This window comes from Manis javanica, chromosome 9 (genome assembly GCF_040802235.1).
Source record: "Manis javanica isolate MJ-LG chromosome 9, MJ_LKY, whole genome shotgun sequence".
Taxonomy (NCBI): domain Eukaryota; kingdom Metazoa; phylum Chordata; class Mammalia; order Pholidota; family Manidae; genus Manis; species Manis javanica.
Genome location: NC_133164.1, coordinates 3,962,242 through 3,978,100, shown reverse-complemented (window position 1 = coordinate 3,978,100; position 15,859 = coordinate 3,962,242). Strand labels below are relative to the sequence as shown.

The following is a 15,859-nucleotide window of genomic DNA, read 5'->3' as shown; positions in this document are numbered from 1 at the left end:
CCCTGGAAATGCATATGCCAGGAGAAGACTCAGCCAGGTGACAGCAGGAGGCACACAGAGCAGGGCAGGACACCAACGGGTGAAGACTCAGTTTTGACTATAGCCCATGTTCCCTCTTGTGTAGGACAGAGCAGCTGATTTATCAAATCTGCATGGATCTCCATAGAAGTGATAATTGTATTTAACCATTACACATTTGAGTGGATATACTATTGCTACTGCTAAAAAAATGAATATTTATTAATTAAAAATTTCTAATGTTTTGCAGGATTTTCTTTTTTTTACCATCTGTGGTAGGTTCACAACATTTTGTTTATAAATGACCAAATATAGAAAAAGCCCAGCAAGGTGGGAAAATCAACAATTACCTTTTAACACTTCAAACACCCAAGAACCAAATATTTTCATGCATGCCGGTATAATACATAGAATAAATCAGTAACTATTTAGTACCAAAGAAAGACAAATGTTAACCATCTCATATCCAGTTTTAAAGAATCAGAGTAAATTAAATTATTTCATTAAAGAAATTCCATTATTTGGATTGTAATAATATTTAATTTATTAGATTTAGTGTTTCACTGTATCTTGTAATCTAAAATGTTAAAAAACAAAATATGACTGATAGTACAATCACTTCAAAATAGATTAATAATAAGATTCTCTTAAAACTGATTCCTAAATTAAGCAATGATAGTTATCCATCACTACTTTGCAGTTCTTATCTTCAAAAAAATATGAATGTCAGTTAGTCAGTCCAGTATGCATTATAGAAATAAGTAAAAAAGAAACATGCCTTATCATTACAATTCAAAAGTAAAAATAAAAAAGAATTAGTAATTTCCTAAGTTTAATAAAGTGAATAAATGAAGAAAAGATAGACCTAAATCATGCAAAATACTAAGAAACCCCACAGATTTTCTCTGAAAACTAACCATACACTTCTGAAAAAGTTTAAATTTTAGCCATTTAGACTAAAATTAGAGACAAAAATAATGAGGCAGGGGCTGCTCTAATCAAAGAATTGATCAGTCTCACAAAAGTAATCATTCAATTTCTGCACTCATGTGATTAGCCCATTATTGAACACCAGTATAATGACTCAGTTCTAGGGAACAGACAGGATGCCCACAGCCAAGAGGCCCACCCACCAACACGCAGCACTATGGTCCTCTGGACATCCGCCTCCTGCCCTCCATGTTCTCTCTGGGCACATCCCCTAACATGGCCACTCCGCACTATGTCCTCAGCCCAGTCACCACTATCTGCTCCCCTGCCCTCCAGCATGTCCTATACTATCTACCACTTTTTAAAGTATCCTTTTAAAAAGTATCTGTCTGACTTCAAGTTGAGCAAATGAGACTGCTATGTAGTATGAAAGCATAGTAGCTAAAAGGGATATCAGCTTTAGTTGTCACTGTCAACTAGAACAGTCGTTCTTAATCTCTGCAGCACATCAAAATCACCAGGAAACCTGGAAGTTCCCAAGGATAAGACACACGTCAGACCAATGCAATCAGATGTCCCGGGGCTGGGGGTTTCCTCAGAGGGGCCCAGGGTATTTCAGTGTGGCTCCAAGGAACATTGAGTTAGAGGAAATATTTACTGATATTGAAGAAGCATATCTGCAGCATAAATCAATATAAAGTAAGCAACAAAAAGTTCCGTGCCTTGTCAATGTGAGGTGGACAAAGAAGATGGGAACTTAAACAGGAAATTGGGAATTGAAAGTAAAGCAATCGGTCAGATAATTCAAACATAAATATTGTGTTTGAAATACTCCTTAGTATATTTTTTCTTGTATGTTCAATCTAGAAAGACAAATAACAATGGATTATGATTTATTTGTAGAGGAACATGAGACTGAGTGTATTATTTGATTTCCTTTACTTCATATTTTAATTCAACTTGCATAAGCAGACAGCAGCCTCATCTAATTAGTTATTAAAGCTAATGTACAATAGTAATTATTAAAACTCTTTGGTTCTGCCCTATATAGCTATTAATTTGACCCAGTTACAAGTCCAAAGTAGAAATATTCATTCGTTACTCTGTAAAACAACAAGTATTTAATATTAAGATGGAATTGTGGATGTTTCCCTATAAAAATAAAACATCATAAATCAATATATGGAGCAAAAACATAAAAACAAAAATCTATGTCATAAAAATGGTTATGATAGTGATTTTGACCCTATAACTAGCCTTATTAATAGTCAAAGTGATCATCTGCATTGTTAGACTGATTTTGCAGAGAAGCAAATCAACACTAAAAATATGATTGGAAAATAGTAAAATGATAGAAATTAAAAGAGATCTCTTTGCTGACGTATTCCACACTTGCGGACAATGTCATAATATGTACAACAGCACTGAATCAATGGAAAAAATATTTTTGATTCAATATTTAACTGGAAAGATGTTAGATATTTGATTTTCTTTAAAAAAATCTTCTTTAAGAATCAATAAGGCATGACATCAGAATAAGACTTGAGAAATGCCTTTTTTCAAATTGCACATTATGTAACCCAAATCTTATGTTCTCAAATTTGTTAATGTTTGTGAGTAGTTCCTACAGACAATACAGAAATCTTCAAGTACACGATTGCTATATATGTCTAACATTGGCAAAGTATACTTTTGGTCAGTGTCTGTTAAATAAAAATAGTCAACTGTATCTTAATATGAGATTATAAGAATAAAAATATGATAATGCATACATTTTTGAGTATAAACATAATTCATTGTAATAGAATTAAAGTACCAATGATACAATGATTTATGTTAGAATCTAATCTTAAAACCTTTTTCACTGACCATCTGTCATAAGGTATAAGTAAACAAAGGTATCAGTAATTATGTGCAACATAGACATTTATATTCCCTAAGTATCCCAGTTTTATAATACACATTTCTTCACAAATGCTTAAGAGCTAAAAAATGGCATACTTAAGAGAAAATCTTTACTTAAGGAAAAAAACCAAGCATGTTAATATATACATATGTACTTACATAGCTTAGAATATTGTATTTTTAATACTGCCAGCCCAACTGGAAAATTTTTGTGGATTTGTCAGATTTGTTATATACCAAAAACATTTTGAATAACACCGCAAACTACAGAGAAGAATTATTGTCATCATTTTTGCTGCTTAATTTGCATAGACAGCATCTTTTAAAGCTATAGTATAAATGACAAATGTAACAGTTTTTGTTCTTTACTATTCCATGAATTACTTCTCAGGTAAATGTGTGTATTTACTTTTAAAGAATTAAACCAGCTATTTCTCAGAATACTAAAAATTTGGGGGAGCAAATGATTTCTATTATATGTTACAATGCAAAAAATAAATCCAAGCTGTATTTGATCTCCAATCTCTATGGACTAAAGACACTATAATTATATTAGATCAGTATTAAGGGTTTGTCTAGTTTTTTCCCATCATAATGGGTCAAAAAGCCCTTTAAAGACAAGTTAAATAAAAATTAAACTTGATTCATCTTAATTTTATACATATATGGTATGGCATTTTTCTAATGGGAGAGAACATAAGACTATAAGGTAATAATATGTCCTAACCTTTTAAAGTTAGAAATCACTGCATTAATCATTTAATTATATATAGGCATATATAGATTATTATATAGGTATAATATGTATTATATAGGTATAATAAAGTTAGTATATTTCTCCTAAAATATGAATTCTAATAATTTGTATAACTAATATGATTAAATGTATTCCCTGCCTATAATTTTATAAATATATTTATAGACTATTAAAACTGGATTTTTCATAAATATATTACCAATCCAGAAATATAATGCATTTACTTTTAATACAGTCTAGGACTTTGTGGCTACCTTAAAACATGGAAAGTTTCACATAGAATGTATATCTTGCACAAGGCCCCTGATGACAGTCATCATTTCATAATTATAAGTATGTTTGGAATATGTAAATGTGTTTAGAAAGAAACTCAGACATATTCTTCTAAGACTACAAGTAGCATTTTATGCCATGTAATACAATTTGTATGTGGATGTGTTTGTGACTCTTGCAGAAACTTTAAGAAATTGTATGTTAAACTAAAGAACTAACCAATTAATTTGTGAACACTGGTACCTTAAATTTGAAACTGTAATTTTTGAAAACAGTTATTGTGGAATAAGTGTTTCATATAGATCAAAAAAAAAAAAGGAAAGAAAAAAGAAAAACCACCCAACCAAAAAACAGCTACAAGACATCATAGGTAATAAATTCTCTGTTGTGTTGATGAGAAACCCAATGTCTGAATTTACTTTTTAATGTGAAGAAGAAATGTTTCTAAAAAGGACTTAAGGTTTTTATAAAGTGCTTTTGTATATATAATTAACAACTACTACTTTATACAAAAACACAATCCAGAAGTAGTCCATAACATTACAAATTAGTTTAATCTACACTAGTCTTTAGAGCTATGATGATAAAAAGTTGAGATTATTTCAGATCAATGGAAAAATAAACATTTATTTACATATATTTAAAATTTGGATATTTGAAGAAAGGTATGTTGACATGTTCATTTGAAAATATGCTGCAGTCTATTGAAAATGCAAACTATCTTTTAAATACTGAACCTATGCAAACTGGAAGTACTAGAAATTTCTATGACAGTTTACATTCAGAGAAGCAGGTAAATCCAAATGACTACAAGGTATCACTTTTAAACATAAATATACTGAAACCTTTGCAAATTTTTCATTAGTAGTATAATTAGTAGACTTAGTTTCCTCATCTTTATAATTCCAAAGTAACTTATCTTGTCAAAATAAATAACTATGCAATAAATGCACTAGTTATTCATTATTAACATCTACCATTTAAGAGTAAGTTTAATTCAGGCATGATAGTAGTATGGTTAAGAAAAAATATGTAGGGAAGTTTAAGATCCGCTTATCCAGTCAAGCAGCATTCTAAATTAACGCTGTGAACTCATTATTATTTGCAAAGAAGATCTGTTTCTGTCTTAAAGTGTTGACAAAGCAAGTTCAGTTTGAATTTAGCTTAACTGTCAAAAGCACAACTAATCAATCCAAAGTGAAATATTACCCTTGAACTATGTTCATCTTAATGGGTACCCCTTAGGCGAGTGCTCTCCACAAAGCATCACAAAATCCTGTGATCCATAGTGCCCTTCATTATACTTCCTCAGTCCCAAACAAGTGAGCAAAAAGGGACAGTTCTGTTCCTATGTGGGGTTGGAGGAGTAGCGAGAGAAAGGAAGAGAGAGAATGGGGTGTATTATTTCTTTTGAAAAGCAAACCTATTCTCTTGGGTTGCTTAAGAAATTACCCCTAGAATGAAACACTAAGGCTTATTAAGATTCTGTCATCATTTCTTCCCTACTAAAAGGTCACTGCAGTATCTTTGTCTACAACAGAGCTCCTGGGCAAATCTCGTTTCAGCACCACGGACAGCGACACGTCTACGGAACGTGCACCCTTGGTTGCACTGGCCTTTTCTAAAGTAACTTGCATACACTTTTTCAATCGCAGGGGTTCTAACCGTTACTATGTGCAACAGGAATAAGATTAATATAACACGTTATTAAAAGTTCAGTATTTTCATTCACAGCGTCAATCATTTGCCATTTCGTTCTTCAGCAGAGCATCCTGAAAACACAAGCTAATTACATAAGACTTCTGATAAATGACCTAACACTGATCATCGACCCTACAGAAACTTAATTAAAACTTTCCACTCATAGTGAGTCTCAGATCGGTCATTAAATGTCTAAGAGAAAACAGGGAACTTATGGTTAGTAAAATATGCTTAGGTAGGCCTCCAGACTTTCCAAACAACCAGAACTATTTCTGCAAAACAGGTAAAATGCTTTTTGTTCTTCCTGCATAAACAACTGCAAACACTTTCTCTCGCCTCTGTGGTCAGCCAACTTAATGATGTCACTCTCAGAGACTTTGTGTTCATAAGCCAAACCATACATGCCTGTCTCTCTGACTTCTCTGATTTTAGCTGGGATCATTAATATGCAATCCCAGTGCTGTCTTCCTAACAGGCTACAGTTCGAATTCCATTTGTTAAAAAAAAGGTAACGATTTGAACCAACTGCACCGCTGTTAGACCTAGCTAAAGCACCAGCTTCATTATCTCCTAAGGCCAGGGTCCTCCCTGAATATCCAAGGATTCCCAGAAGGCACCAGTCCACCAGCAAGCCACGAGGTATCCCCAATTCAAGCAGCAAGTCAAGCTCTCACAGCACAAGAACAACGATTGAAGTGACAAAACCGGAGTTACAAAAACTACTTTAAAACTCTGGGAACAGACACCCCAACCAAACCAACGCAAGAGAAAAGCGCAAGAAGGGGGTGGGAAATGCACTGTTCCTACCTTACAATCTTCAGGACAGGATTTCACCGAGTACTCCTCCGACTGTAAATATTTATGGAGCACGCTTTCAAACTCTTCGTATTTCTCCTGAGCGTGGTGGTCGTAGTCCTGGTAAGCCTCGACGCACTGCCTGCAAGTGGTCGTCTCGCCGCCCTCCTTGAGCACCACATCCAGACTGCAGTTCAAAGTGTTGGGACTGGACAACCCGGAGAACAACTCCCAGAGTGTGTAGGAATTACAAAACGAAAGGTAAAAATCCGACAAGTTCCAGAGCGGGGTTGGACGCGTCCCCCTCGCCTGCTGCCCCTCCCCCCCGGCCGCCCCCCGACTCCAGTTCCTGGCGCACACGGCCTCCGCGCTCTGCACCGTGAAGCACTGGCCCGAGGAGGCGCCCTGGGGGTAACAAGTCTCCAGGCGCCAGGCGGGTTTGGCAGAGTTTCCTAGAAACAGAGCCTCGCTCCGGTTGCTGGTGCCGCGGTCGCCCCGGCCGCCGCCGCCGCCGTCTCCCGGGGAGGGGGGCAGGGTGGGGGACGAGGAGGCGGAGAGGAGTCTGTGCGCCCGGGCGGCGGGCGAGGGCTCCCCCATGCTCGCCAGGAGCGCGGGCCAGGCGGGCTCTTGCTGCCGCTGTCGCTGCCGCTGCCGCTGCCGCTGCTCCTTGTCCCGGGCCCGGGTCAGCTTGGCCTCGGCGCAGAACCACAAGTGATCAGAGAGCAGGACTGTGAAAAACAAGAGAGATGCCAGAGACAGTCGCCATTTCTGAGCCCTCTCTGAATCGGTGAACGGTTTCTCGTTCTCCCGGGGTGCTGCCAACCAGATTTTTAAGCCGTCGTCATACTGCCGACACATCCAAGCACCCCTGGTCATATTTTGGGAACGCACAGCCCTGGCCGACTCCACCGTGAGGGCGCCTGTGCCGGTGTCACCACAACATGCATTGACTTAGAGGTTTAATTTCCTTTTCCCCTCCTCCCGTCTCTTCTCTCGCGCCCTCTCGCCCTCGCCCTCTCTCCTCTCGCTCGCTTTTTGCCTACATAAATATTACCAGGCTCTGGAGGAAGACCTGACTTGCTTCCGACCTAATCGTCAGCCGACCCCATCCTCTGTCGAGTGGGAAACAATGATGCAGACCGAGAGGAGAGAGAGGGCGAGAGAGGCGGTCGGAGGAGGCTGGGGCCGCCGGCCGGCGGCGCGCTGGGTGCAGGAGGCGACGGTGGAGGCGGAGGGTGGCTGGCGCTGCTCCTCTCACCCAGGCACTGTCAGCGCGCGGGTCCCCATGGCCCTGCGGAGGACAGCCCGCTCTCCCCCGCCAGGGGCATGCCGCGTCTCCGCTGCCCACTGACGGCGACCGAGCGCCTCCCCGGCTCCCCCCCCCCCTCCTCCTTCCTCTCCGTCGCCGGGCTCTCCTCCTCCTCCTGCTCCTACTTGGCGCTCGCGCGCCCCGCGTCCGGAGCCTGGGCCGCCGCCGCCGGCAGGGCTCGCCCTCCCCCCCACCCCCCAGCCCGCGCTCGAGCTGCCGCCGCCGCCGCCGCCGCCGCAGGTCTGCCCGCGGGCGCCGCCGCCGCCGGGCTCCGACTGCTGACGCCGCCTCCCCCGGACCTCGGGGCCGAATCGCCTGGGCTGGGCCTCCCGAGAGCCACAGTCATCTTCAGTCCCCGGCTAAGTTGCCGCCATCTTCGTCCTGGAGAAGCACTTTTTGGGGGGGGAGCGCTGGCTTTTGCGTCATCTCCTCCTGCGCCGAGGTCTCTCCATCCTGGCGCATTGGCACGGCTCTGCCCGGGCGCAGCGGGAGGGCGAGGACGCACCGAGCCGGGGTGGGGGCCGGCAGTGCCCGCGGCCCCGCCTGGGCGCGGGGCTCCGGCGCCTGTTAGCCGCTTCCTTTGCACCCCCTCCCCACCTTTCGGGGTTTTCTTCCTGCTGTCACCGAGAAAAGTCAGAATGCGGACTGCCGGGCCGAGGATGCTGGCTAATTGCTTCAGCATCTCCTGCTCCCTGTCTGCTTCCGGAAAAAGTCCGAGTCGCAGGTGGGCGAGTAGAGGTTTCTATGGGGCGAGGGTCTGGGTATTGCCTTCTTAACTAAGGAATGATTGACTTCGAATGAATGCTTGGGGGACAGGAGCATAAACACGAATTGGCTAGAGGAAAGAAGAGGTGACATATGCTTGTGCCTCAGATCTCTAGACAACCAGAGACCAACAGCTACCCATGTGTTCAATTATTTTGTCAAAGGTTTTAGAATATGGAAGGAATGGTGTGTGTGTGTGTGTATACCCGTATCTACACATGTAGCTGTATAAATCACAACGACATATTTCATATTCGAAAGTAAAAGATTAGAAGTGGCCTCATAGTCTTAGAAAAAACCGTTAAGAAGACCTCGGTTACCAGGAGTCCGGGTCCAACGACTTGGCTCCAGAGGACTCCTCCTCCGATCTGGGGCACCCCACGCTCCCGCGACCCCCACTCCGACGGCCTGCGCCCCAACCCCCGGGGCGTTGCTGTCGCCCAGGGCTTCTGCAGCACTGGGCCAGAGGGCTGCCCTCGAGGCAGCCGCCGCAGTCCGAGCCTCTGGTGCCCCTTAGCGTTGGTTCTCGGAGTTCAGAGAAGAGCATGCGATAGACACGCTCGAAAAATCTGGGGGTCCTCTCGATCCCGCGCCGCCCCGGTGGATGCTGTGGGTAAACACCAGTCTTCTTTTATCTGAGCACCATGCCCACTCCGCCCGTCACTCCCACCCGAGCGGCGGGCGCCGGGGGCTGCGCCGGTGCCAGCGCGTCCTTGGGCTCTCAAGGAGCGCAGGGTCCTTGCGAGCTCTCCCTGGCTGTCACGTAGGGCAGCGGTTTCCTCAACCCCACACGCACTGGTCACCCTCTCTTCCCTGCTAATGACCCCAATACTCTGTCGGATGCACAGTCACATAGGCAACATTAGGCTGCCCTCCTGAGCAAACATCTTGGGAAACCAAAAGAATGAATGAATCATCGTATTCATTTTCCTTTTAAAGGTGCTATGGGTGCTGCGGTGCGAGAGAAGTAGGTATTTTTGGAAATACCTACTGTGAAAAGGTAGCCAGTCCTTTCCACAGCTTAATAAGGTATATGTTAAATTTAACCTATAAGTTGTAAGTTCCTAAAAACTACATGCAGTGACCATCAAAGCTCAGTCCAGTTTGATGGCTGGTTGATCTGTTCTGTGTCATATGTTTTAAAGGACAGTGTAAGTAAGTATACCATTCCAGTATTTCAGCTGTCAGTGTGTTGATTTTATTTTAATTACACAAAAGATCTAGAAAGTAACATGCACTTTCTATGCTAAGTTTATTCTTATCTTACAGCATCTAAAATAAGTAAAAGTTGAGGTTCTGTTGAAAATTAAACATGAAATAATTTTTTTTTCCCCCAGAGCTTTGAATCCACTTAAACTGAGGAGAGTGGTTCAGGTTGTCTTTTGGTAGCTTAAATTATTCTGACATCAAATGAATTATTCTTTGCTCAACCAACCAGCTATGTGGATAAAGATATCCTTTGGGGAAAAAAAGTCCCCTAAAATGTTAGAAAGCATTTTGTTTTGCCTTCTACCCTCTTACTGTGATTACTCTTCTCTTAAATTTAAAACTTCAATCCTCTTAAACCAAATCAAATTTCAATACAACATAAAGTTTGCTTGTGGTCATGAATGACTACAGGGTCTGACATTTTCAATTGCATAAAAAAATAGATGTGGAAGACAGTCTGCATTTCTATTTCCTGATAAAACATTTTGGAACGGGAATGGGAACATTTCATATTTTATATCTTATAATGACTCTCTCTCCCTTTTGTTTTGAACCTGTGGCCCTTTGTGATAATACACAGATGAAATGTAATAATCCAATGCCTTCCTTTTTATAAACTCAGGGTGTTTTGTTTTGTTTTTATGTTAGAAGAATTTTAAAGGAATTTTCCTTGCTTATCTCTGTAATCTGTGTATCTATCTATATTTATCTCTTTCTCTGTCTAGATTTAGTTATATCTGGATTACAGGATTTAATTTTTTACCTTTTTCTCTTATGTTCCCCTTCATTTTTTATCCTGTTTCTTCCTGATCTGAAGATGCTGCCTAGACAGTTTTTTATTTCTCTCCTGCTCAAAATAGAAAGCTCAGTATTTCCTTTGGCTAGGGAAGCCCACAGGGTGTCATTGAGCTGGGAAGCTCACCCAGAAAGCTCACAGAAAGACTAGACCAAGTTTCATGAATCAAAGATGATCTGAGGGCACCTGACTTTTTAACATGAAAAGGGACAATCGGCCAGAGCCCTCTGCCACCGCAAGGGGAGGAAGGTGAGCAAAGTGATTGTTGTAAGGGTCCTAAGGGTGAAACGCCCAGACAGGCGACCACTCCCACTGTGCACCACCCATCACCACCCTACCTGGCTTCCTTCCACCCCATGTATGGACCTTGGCAGTTTGGGCTTTCAGCTCTGGTCAGACCTGCTCTTATTCACAGTGATTAATAGCACCTCTGTTGAATATAAAGGCCTTAAGTGTTCCTTTTTTCCAAGAAAAAAAAAAAGTGGCAGAAGTCCTGCTGAGATGAACTATCATATTTGTTCTTAAAATACGTATTGTGGCTTTTTTCTCCCAAGTAGAGAATACTGTAATTTTTTTAGTAACTATCTTCTCCATCCTCACCACTGCATGTTTATTTTCACCTTCAAATTTCATGTCTACTAGCCTGGAGTTTTGCTCTCTGTTGAGTGCTCCTGCCATTGACAGACTCATCACAACTCCTAGGGGGTGGATTTGAAAGCCAAGGACCAACAGAGCTATGGAGATCAAACTATTTACAATTACTCTAGACAGTGTTTCTCAGCATCACCTTGATTGACATTCAGGGACTGATAATTCAGTGTTTGTATGGAGGCTGTGAAGCCTCCATAGCCTCAACTCATAAGACACCAGTAGAATAGCCACCTCTCCCCAATTCTGGCAACTAAAAATGTCTCCAAGCATTGCTAAATGGTGTTGTGAGCAAAATCACCCGTGGTTGAGAACCACTGCTCTAGGAACACCTCAAAGTAGGTGTTCATATTTACATGGGAGGAAGTTCTGGTATGAAAGACGAAGCTATATATGACATTTTCTTTACATTTAGGAAACAATCTAAGAACTCTTCACCTAGAATTATCACTTTATCATACATCTCTTATTACAGAATATTTTAAAAGACTAGAAAATATTGAAAATCCTTTAACCTCCTGGGCCTCCCAGGGGACAATTGACAATGATCATGTAAATTACATTAATGTCAGAATTTTTCTATATAATTGAGATGAAAATATTATTCATTAACCAGATTTCCCATTAATGAAGCAACTATATGTACTTTACATGAGGGAATACTTAAATGTCAACCACAATATATTATTCGCTAAATATATGTGCATTCATATGTATATATACTTATTTTTATTATATAAATACTTTATGTACATTGTAGAAAGCTATAAAAACAAATAAACAATTAAAAAATCCTAAGTAATCCAAACACCCATATACATAGTCACTATTTCCATTTTGTAGTATCTAACATTTATTTTATATTATGAATCCTATTTTGTGACATTTAGTAAGCCAGATTTTTTTTTAAGAACTGAAGTAGGAAATATGATAGCATACATATCCACATTATTAGATATAATGCAAATTTCCCTTCACTACTGCATTGTTAATTTTAATCAGAGACACACAAATTCTAATGGTGTCTAAGAATGTTAGCATCTCTTTCTGTGTGTGTGTGATTAAATCAAAAAGAGGCCTAGGAATGAAGAAAATAAATGAACAATCTACAAAAGTAAAGGTCCATTTCTCTCAAACAAGGGGAAGAAACAAAGCAGGGTTCAGTTATTTTGATCTTATTATCATTCATATCTAGTCAAATTATGTCTCACAAAACATTTCAATGATGCTTAGTGAAAGTCTGATATACTGCATTAAGATAATAGCATTTTGTCTGAAGTTCTTTGTAATTGGGATAATAATATTTCCATAATAGACTACAATAAATTCTTTCTTTTTTAAGTAATCTAGACCTTGCCTTTCCCATGAATTAAGATTTTTTAAAACACAGCAGCTTTAAGGGTACATGTCCTCTGAAAGTAAACTGTCAACAACCAACCCCACCTCTTCCTGGCGTATGTTGATTCTAGACTTAACCCTGGGAGGCCCAGATGAAGGACTGTGTGGCTCCTTGAAGCTCAGTCAAGCAGGAGAGCAAAGTACTGGGTCTGTAGCCACAACATTGTGGGAATGCTTGAAGATTAGCAATCCAGGAGACTTCAGAGGAGGAGGGCCAACTCGAACCTGATTTTGAGAGAGATCAGGATAGGAAAGTATTGGGGTGATAAGTGCCATTAGGAGGACTTCTTGAAGAAGACCCCCAATGTCCAAGTATGCCAGTGCTTAAAGGAGCCCAGGGCACTACTCTGTGGGTAAGCAGGCTACACTGGAATATGGGGACATGTGGGGAAGTAGCAAGGAAGAGGCCCAAAGCAGGGCTGGGGTGACATCATGAATGATATCACATAATTAGGGAAGGAAACGGCTCTTCTTTTGAAGATGCTTGGGAGTAACTGAGGAAATTTAGGCAATAGTTTGAACGTTCATTTTCATTAACATCACTGTTCACTAAAATCAAAATGAGAAATACGTTCAGAGAAGGTATTAGCCAGATTAGTAAAAGTTGATTTTTGTTAGCTTATCAGCTCAAATATTGCAAGTGGAAAAGAGGAGCAAGTAGCTTGGCTGGAATGTAGGTTTTATTTATCAGAAAATGCAGGCTGTGGAGTCTAGAAACTCCTATGTAAGTTTTACCTAAGAGTGTGACTAATGGCATAGAGTGGTTTAATAGCACTGGCACATTTCAGAAGGTTGCTGAAAAGTACACAGCTGCAAATACAGTATACTGAGAGACCTGGCAATATGATGTGCTTTTCTTAGGAGAATACTGCAGAAATGATCTACAGATATATCAGAGCTCCCTGTTTACATCTGAGAGTATCATTTATGCTTGTACCTTCCAAAGAATTCCAAGCTCTTAAGTAACTTGATTATACTTATTTTCATAGGAATCTGTACTTTTACTCTAACTTAAATGGTTAAATTTGTCATGCATCAGGAGACAGTTTTCTTACACCACTCTTTTACTATAAAGATAATAAAATAATATGCATATTGTCTTAAGGAAAGTTTACCGTTATTCCTTAGAGTTAACATCTCCCAAGTAATTTTACCATAGGAAGACAAATTGACAAGAGATATCTTTTTTTCTAGTGAAAACCATTACTTGAACATGTCCACTCTATAAATCAAATATATAACAATACCCAGATATTTTCCTTTTGTCACCTTGAATGACTTCTGGATTCACAAAAATAAGCACATCCTTTTTATCATTATATACTGTTGATATACCACCTGTAACTGAAAATATTATCACTTTCTTATATGCCTATTGATCTAGAAAGGAATGCTATGCTTTCAGAATTCACAGATAATGATGTGCCATCTGTATTTTTAAAACCAAATTAAGCCTTAAGGAGTTAATAAAGATTAGTCTAAGTTTATAAAAACAAGATTAAACCTTTAGCTTTTAGGTCCACTAGAGTTTGCTAATTTAACCTCTCTCTAGAGAAAAAGGAAGATTCTAGCAGTATCAGGTACCTGAGGCCTCTGGTTACTTACCAACAATGCTAAATGTGCCAGAGTCTATCTGTAATGTCGACTAACCTTGAATTGATGGGGTTGATTGGGTAGATAACTGGCTTTTTATCTACATACTTCCAATGTGCTCTATCTCAGTGGTCTTCAAATGTCAGTGGGCTGAGAATCAAGTGGGGGCTTAGTAAACTTGGGCTCCTTCCCAAAGACCTGCTGCAGTGGGACTAGGATGGGGTCCAGGGCAACTGCATTTTTAATAAGTCACCATTAGAAACTTTGTATAATCAATGAATCCTTCTAACCAAGGTGATAGCCTTGCTGGATGGAGTGGCCAGTATTAGTGAAATTAAGGTACTTGCTCTAAATTGTAAATTAATATCAAGATTCATCTGTTAAGAGAATGTAGTGCTAAATAATATTTGCAATTAAGAATTAGCGTACATAGAGTCAGCTCATGAACACTTTCCACAGAATGTAAATATATACACCACACATAACATTAAAAATCATCATCATCGTAGAAATTACTTATTTGCCAACTACTGTTCTGAGTATGTGTGTAAACACACACACACAGTTTTGCAAGTAAAAAAGTGGCAAAGGGAAAACATTTCTTTCAAGATATACAGAGCAAGGTCCATACAGAGAAATGAACAGAAGTTACTGAGAAATATAAGAGAAGATTTGAACAGAAGGAAAAATCTGCCAGTGTCTAAATAAGATGATTATCACAAAAATGGAAATTCTCCCCCAATTAATTTACATATGCCTGAAATCAAGGTGAGATAACTCTTCCTGAAAGAAATTATCCCTCATAGAAGAGGGAGTCACCTTATGTTTGAATCCTTAAAAAAATCTTTCCTATCTCTCTATTTTATTTCAAACTTCTTTTGGGGAAGACACATTCCTCTAAAATAATATCCATCAATGTTAGTTTTATATGTTTACTGAGATTACCTTATGGAGCTGTTAACAAATTTTTTTAAATGAGGTCAATTTAGTAATTATTTCTGGGGTAATGATTCCACAATAGCAAGTATTAGATGACATTTTTAAGGATTTTAAAGATCACAGTAGAAAGCAACATAATAAATGTTCTCAGGGTTTTTTGTTTTTTGTTTCCTAAGAGAAAAGAACAGTCTAACTACTATACAGATGTTCTCTCTTGGTTGGTGCAAAATTTCCTAGTGACATTCTCACAGAAGCATCCCTGCTGAGCAGAAAGACGCAGTGAAGCTGAGAGAGACAGTGGCCACAGTGGTGAAACAGGTTCTGGTACTGGACGTGCACCTGGCGAGTCTGGGTAATATTATTTCATGACATGTGAGAGCATTAAGAAAGATGTTTCAAAATTAATATATTACTTTAGGTGCTACTTTAAGTGTGTATCAAAGTCAACATGTAAAATGTTAACATTTGTTATGTAATTTCATTTGTATCCTTAAATTTGGAAAGTACAAACTAATAGAAGCCTCTTTGGACTGGGCTTCTGAGTCACCAAAAGGGATGGGCTTCTCACATATATTTGGGTTTGCCTCATATTCAGGTACAAATATGGTTTGTTTAATGCAATTTCAACAGAAACAGGAATTTTTATTTTTGTACAACTTGACAAGTTATAAAGATTATCTGGTGTCATGAATAGATACTAGAATGGAGCCTCTACAAAGTGCCCCGTGACACCTTGCACCTGTCAGGAACACCTGCCTCCACCTCCAGCTGGCCTTCATGGCTCCCCAGCACAGCACTCAGTGGGCTCCTACGGAAAGCCCAC

General features: G+C 39.9%; 1 protein-coding gene across 3 annotated transcripts in view; it reads right to left on the bottom strand.

Moving 5' to 3' along the window:
* Window positions 1–7,867, bottom strand: part of NALF1 (NALCN channel auxiliary factor 1) — a 535,206-nt gene extending 527,339 nt beyond the window's left edge. Inside the window, exon 1 of one of the 3 annotated variants that reach the window (XM_037024980.2) lies at window positions 6,392–7,867. In XM_037024980.2, the coding sequence (XP_036880875.1) occupies window positions 6,392–7,255 (864 nt within the window). In that variant the 5' untranslated portion in view covers window positions 7,256–7,867. The remainder of the gene's footprint in view (window positions 1–6,391) is intronic. The other 2 variants (XM_037024981.2, XM_037024979.2) reach the window with 2 other exon arrangements.
* Between the last annotated feature and the right edge of the window lie 7,992 nt (window positions 7,868–15,859).